Source organism: Sinocyclocheilus grahami, unplaced genomic scaffold (genome assembly GCF_001515645.1).
Source record: "Sinocyclocheilus grahami isolate Dianchi unplaced genomic scaffold, SAMN03320097.WGS_v1.1 scaffold1246.1, whole genome shotgun sequence".
Classification (NCBI taxonomy): domain Eukaryota; kingdom Metazoa; phylum Chordata; class Actinopteri; order Cypriniformes; family Cyprinidae; genus Sinocyclocheilus; species Sinocyclocheilus grahami.
This window is the reverse complement of record NW_015506425.1, coordinates 117,810-123,170: the sequence shown is the minus strand read 5'-3', so window position 1 is coordinate 123,170 and position 5,361 is coordinate 117,810. Positions and strand designations below refer to the sequence as shown.

Below are 5,361 nucleotides of genomic sequence, written 5' to 3'. Positions count from 1 at the left end.
CTGCCCACACTGCCAAAGGTACCAAAAGCTGGTTCAATGACCATGGTGTTACTGTGCTTGATTGGCCAGCAAACTCGCCTGACCTGAACCCCATAGAGAATCTATTGGGTATTGTCAAGAGGAAGATGAGAGACACCAGACCCAACAATGCAGATGACCTGAAGGCTGCTATCAAAGCACCCTGGGCTGCCATTACACCTGAGCAGTGCCACAGGCTGATTGCCTCAATGCCACGCCACATTGATGCAGTAATTCATGCAAAAGGAGGCCCAACCAAGTATTGAGTGCATAAAAATGAACATACTTTTCAGAAGCCTGACAGTTTAAAATATCCTTTTTTTATTGATCTTATGTAATATTCTAATTTTCTGAGACACTGAATTTTGGGTTTTCATTATCTGTAAGCCATAATCATGAAAATTTCAAGAAATAAAGGCTTAAAATATTTCACTCTATGTGTAATGAATCTATATAATATATGGGTTTCACTTTCTGAAATGAGTGACAAAAAATATTGACCTTTTTCATGATATTCTAATTTTTTTAGATGTACCTGTATGTGGGGGGCGGTAAGGTGTGGCTGACTCTTAATTTTATAAAGAATATCTCTTTGGATTTGAGACTTTAGTCTTTGCAACTTTACAGATCTTCTTTATGCACCAAGAGCTTGTAACACTCCAAAGAGAAAGGAAAAATTGAAATCGCATCATATGACTCCTTTAAATAAAAATGCAAGGCACAACATGCTTGGTTTACAACATTCTTGATTTAAGAATTATGATGATTTGTAATACCACTTTTGCATCATAGTTTGTATTCAAACCTCAAGCTTGAACATTCAATACATTCTGCATAGTTCCTATGGGGGCTAAAAGAGGGAAAAAAGGTCCAACGTAACAAACTGGTATAATAATCCCCATAATATTTAGTAATCAGGAATGACTTTGACAGGAATTGCCAGCCTTCCAAGAACAATATAAAGGTTCTCGTCTTGTTTTAGCATGGATCTTTTTAATGTTTTTTGGCCCCTGTTACTCTTCATGAAGATGAAGTCTAAAATATTAATGGAGTTAGATGTGTTGCTCTGAGTTGATTTTCTTGAAGCAGGCGTTTTTACTTTGGGTTTAGGGGAGTGTAATCTTTTCTTGTCAGCTGATTTACTAGAAGCAGTTGTGTAGGTAAACTCCTCAGGTTGGTTGGACGCACCTCTCGCTTCATGAGAAGGAACTAACTGATGTTGCTTGGAAGATTTAGTCTTGGAATGTCTTCTCTTTGTTTGGACATTGTGAGAAGATTTGCTGATGTTTGTGGCTTTTTTGGACGTTCTTACAACCAAATAATTTCTTTGAGTTTTCATAGATTTGGATGATTTTTTGGAAGCAATACGTGCCCCTTTTTGTGGTTTGCTTGATGACTTGGAAGATTTAGCTGATTCTTCAATATGAGGGATTCTTGTATGTGATGGAGGAGGAATCTGAAATTTAGTTGCTGATTCTTCTTTAACTTGCGGCTTTGTAGGTGAATGGGATAGTTGATCATGTTTCCTTGTAGTTTTTTGAGACTCCGCAGACTTACCATTTACTTTTGGACCACTTTTGTGGTGTTTTTGTTTTTGAGAAATTACATTTTGTCTGTTAATCCTTGCCCGTGATATAAGAGAAACTGTAGTCAGTGCCTTTCTTTTTTGTTGATTCTGTTGCGTTTCATTGGAGGTAACCAAGGTTGAAAGCCTTTTAGAGAATGCAGTAAGAGGATGGCTGGCGATACCTTTGGGAACTGTTGATCTCCTAGAAGATTTACTATATTTGTTGTCTGCCTTTGATGTGAAATTGATTTCAGTGTCTCCTCTTGTTGATATTGTTTGGATCCTTTTAGTTGAGAACTTTCCTTGCCTCTTAGTTGAACTTCCATTCATCTGGGAAAGTCCATCTTTTGCAAAGTTAGTTGTGTAGATAATATGTGGAGTTGGGAGGGTTTTGGGAATAACAGTTCTCATCTGAAATCTGCTGGTAGACATGCGCGTAATCCAAGCTGTAGTCAAGGCTGGAATCCGGGTGGTAGTAACCACAGCGATTTCTCTTTGATCCTGTGGTGGACGTGCCATATGACGTGCACGTTTGACTTTGTCTAACTCTTGTGCTAGTGCAGTGAAGCCATCAATCAGTATCTCAAGTTTTTGTTCTAGTTTACTTAGTCTTGTTTTAATGTCTGTGTATTTGTTGGTCAACTCATTGATTCTGTCTTTCCTGTCATTTGGAGACAAAACACTGGCTAGTGTCTTCAGCTGAGAGCTGAAGTGACTCTGGTGCTTCCTCATGTTCTCGAGGCTGTCTTTTATGTCCAGCGTGTTGCTCTCAAGCATACTGAGGCGCTGGTTGAAGCGATTCGTGTGCATCCTCAAGAGCAGCTGGAAGCTCTGCTGTCGTGCCTCTGGATTTGGTGTGTAACGTGGAGGCCCACGAGTCCAACGGTGATTTAAACTACGTATAGTTGTTGACAGAAAATATCTTGTAGGTACTGAAAAAGTACTATCTTCTGTTCTATCAAAGTATTCACCAATGGTATGGTCAGTTGTATCCAGAGCTTGCCTCTTCCCGGGGCTGAGGTAGAAAGCATCATCACATGTAGTGGGAAGGAAATCTTTTGAACCTTCTAGGAAGAAGTCCCCGCAGTTGGAAATGCTGAGATCCATTATGAGACAGGGCACGTTGGAACCAAATAAAAAAAAATATATATATAAGCCATTTGTTTTTGTTTTTATCCCAGACACCCAAAAGCTTTTGCACACTGAGCGAGTGACAAGGATCCAAAATACATGTCATCAACTTGTTTATGCTTCAGTATGGGAAGCATAAACAACCCTAGAGACCCACGAATGTCTAGAAAAAGAGTTTGAAATAAGAAAAAGTTGCTCAAAATGCAGCAAAAACTTTACAAAGATGCACTGAAGCATTAAAAAGGATGCAACTCCTGTTACAAGTGACATTATGCAATTAATTAATTCAACACCTTCAAAAAGAGATCTCAGCCTTGCTGACAGTAAGAAGGAACTTTACTCTCACAGTAGAGAAGCGAAACGTTTATGCTTGAAAAAGGTGGCGATTTCAGACGTACCGTGCACAAAAATTTTAAGCACCATTGCTTCCACTTATAAACTCCTCCAAAAATGCCTTCAGACACTTTGGTATGGGTGGCACTGATTCAAGGCTTGCTTCTCCCATACCAACGGACAAATGCCATTCAATCACAAATGGTTGAAGAGATGCTGGAATGCAACAGACACATGCTTTCTGGCAGTAGCTAAAGGGATGCCAATCACCACCGTCACCAGTTTGGCCAAGCCCAGTTTTACTAGCATAATGAATGGGAGGTTTACCCTCTCATTGGACCATAGACACTTACCTTTCACAGCGTCTTCCAGTATAACCAGCAGGACATTCACATGTGGGCTGTCCATCTGAGTCCAGGTAACAAGATGAAGGCCTTTGGAAGAAGAAAAGTATTAGATTGGATGAATATGAATTATAGGTTATGCCTGAAGGGCATACCTATAACCTCTTTATCTGAAAAAAATGTATTTGATAAAGTTAATAGAGAAAGGCAAACTCACTTGCTACTGGAGTACAGGGTGAAGGTACAAGGACAGGGTCTACATGCCTGTGGATCACCAGTCCTTGGATTTCCATAGAAACCAGGAAGGCAGTTTTCACAGCGGCTCCCAACCGTGTTATGTAGGCAATTCTAAAACAGAAGGGAAAATGTGGTCGACTAGCGAGGATGACTAGATTGTATTTTTTCTTATATATTTCTGTAATACAGACTTTCTTGACTAGTGATCCAAGAACCAACTAGTTGATTAATGAGGAAGACTAATTTATGTTTTTTATTCATATACATTTTTTGGTCTTTGATTTTATTGATGATAGTCAAATATTCAACTATTATTTAATTATAACAATTTAATTATTCAGGCTGACTAGTTTGATGAATTAGATCATCAAGAGAAGAAAGAAAGAAAGAAAGAAAAGAAAGAAAGAATTTATTTTTAGGTTTTGATTTTATTCACAATAAACGACCAGACATCCGACTAGTTAATTACTGAGGCTGAGGCTCAGTAGTTTATGGAGGTTCATTTCTTTTATAGACTTATTGCTTTGATTTTAATTTTCACAGTAGTTGACTAGTCTACTTGTCATTCAATAACTTATTTTTTTTTCCCGGTGCTTTATTTAACGGTTTCTGAACAACCCCCCCTGCTAAGCCTGTAACCTCCCTGCTAAGAAACAAGTCAAACTAGGGTCAGGTGAACCCAAATCCAGCCTAATTATAAAGGGGTTCCCGTTACAACTGATTAGTCAACTAGTAAAGGCAACTGTCCGACTAGTTAATTTTGTCCAGAAACAGCATAATCACTGCAATGGAAAGGTTAACTCACTAGGCATTCTCCAGTCTCTAAGTCACAGCCGCTGGCATACCCGTGGCAGTCACACTTCTCACAGGTGCCAAGATAAAGTCCCGGTGTACGGGTGTAGCCGACATCACAGTCCTGCAAACAATGGGTGAGTCAGAGGTGGCTGGGTTCACAGGTGTCTATGCCGAAGCTATGAAACTCTGCATCCATTCTCTTCATTGATATAGAGCTTTAGAGCTAACGTGTTCCATGAGTTGCTAAGAACTTCCATTTGGAGATCAAGAAAAATGAATAAAAGACTGTTATTAAGTTGACAGGCAGAACCTCTGCTTAATGCGAAGGTTTTTGCATCAACTCAGGCAGACACAAGTTCACACAGACTGAATGTTGCTATTTGAAGTCGTAATATACCTGGCAAGAAGGTCCTGTGTATCCTTGAGGACATGCGCACTCCTCCACCTCCAGAGCCCTCTCGTTTCCTGTAGAGTGGGGCACTGCAATGTCCATTTGTAAATTGGAGATACTAAACAGGAGAGATTGAGATTAAACACTATTATCCTGTTCACAAAATTAGTTAAGCGACAGATAGGAGCCAAACAGGACAATGTGATGCCATCCAGAGGATGTAAATATAAAGGACATCAAGAGTCAATGAATAATTAAGGAGCAAGAGTAAAATTGAAAGTGCAAAGTTACCTGCTCTCAGCCATATTGTCTGCATAAGTCGCTCTGATCATAAATACGCTGATATCGGCCAAAGCCATCAGCAGGTGCTCTCTAGTACATGGCTGCCCATCTGACCGTCTCCATGCAGACTGTGGGGATAACAGGCAATGGGAATTCATAGAGCAAATCAAGCTAGATCAAGTTTCACTGTATGGCCTTAAAAGAATATATATATATATATATATATATATATATATATATATATATATATATATATATATATA

The 5,361-nt window shown here is 39.2% G+C and overlaps 1 protein-coding gene across 1 annotated transcript in view; it reads right to left on the bottom strand.

Annotated features, from left to right (window-relative positions):
- The window catches only part of LOC107568451 (basement membrane-specific heparan sulfate proteoglycan core protein-like), a 99,983-nt gene that overhangs the window by 39,941 nt on the left and 54,681 nt on the right, over nucleotides 1-5,361 (bottom strand). The window contains exons 26-30 of the mRNA XM_016254420.1: nucleotides 5,108-5,226; nucleotides 4,823-4,934; nucleotides 4,436-4,546; nucleotides 3,611-3,741; nucleotides 3,403-3,483 (exon numbers count right to left, since the gene is read on the bottom strand). Of these exons, the coding sequence (XP_016109906.1) occupies nucleotides 3,403-3,483; nucleotides 3,611-3,741; nucleotides 4,436-4,546; nucleotides 4,823-4,934; nucleotides 5,108-5,226 (554 nt within the window). The remainder of the gene's footprint in view (nucleotides 1-3,402; nucleotides 3,484-3,610; nucleotides 3,742-4,435; nucleotides 4,547-4,822; nucleotides 4,935-5,107; nucleotides 5,227-5,361) is intronic.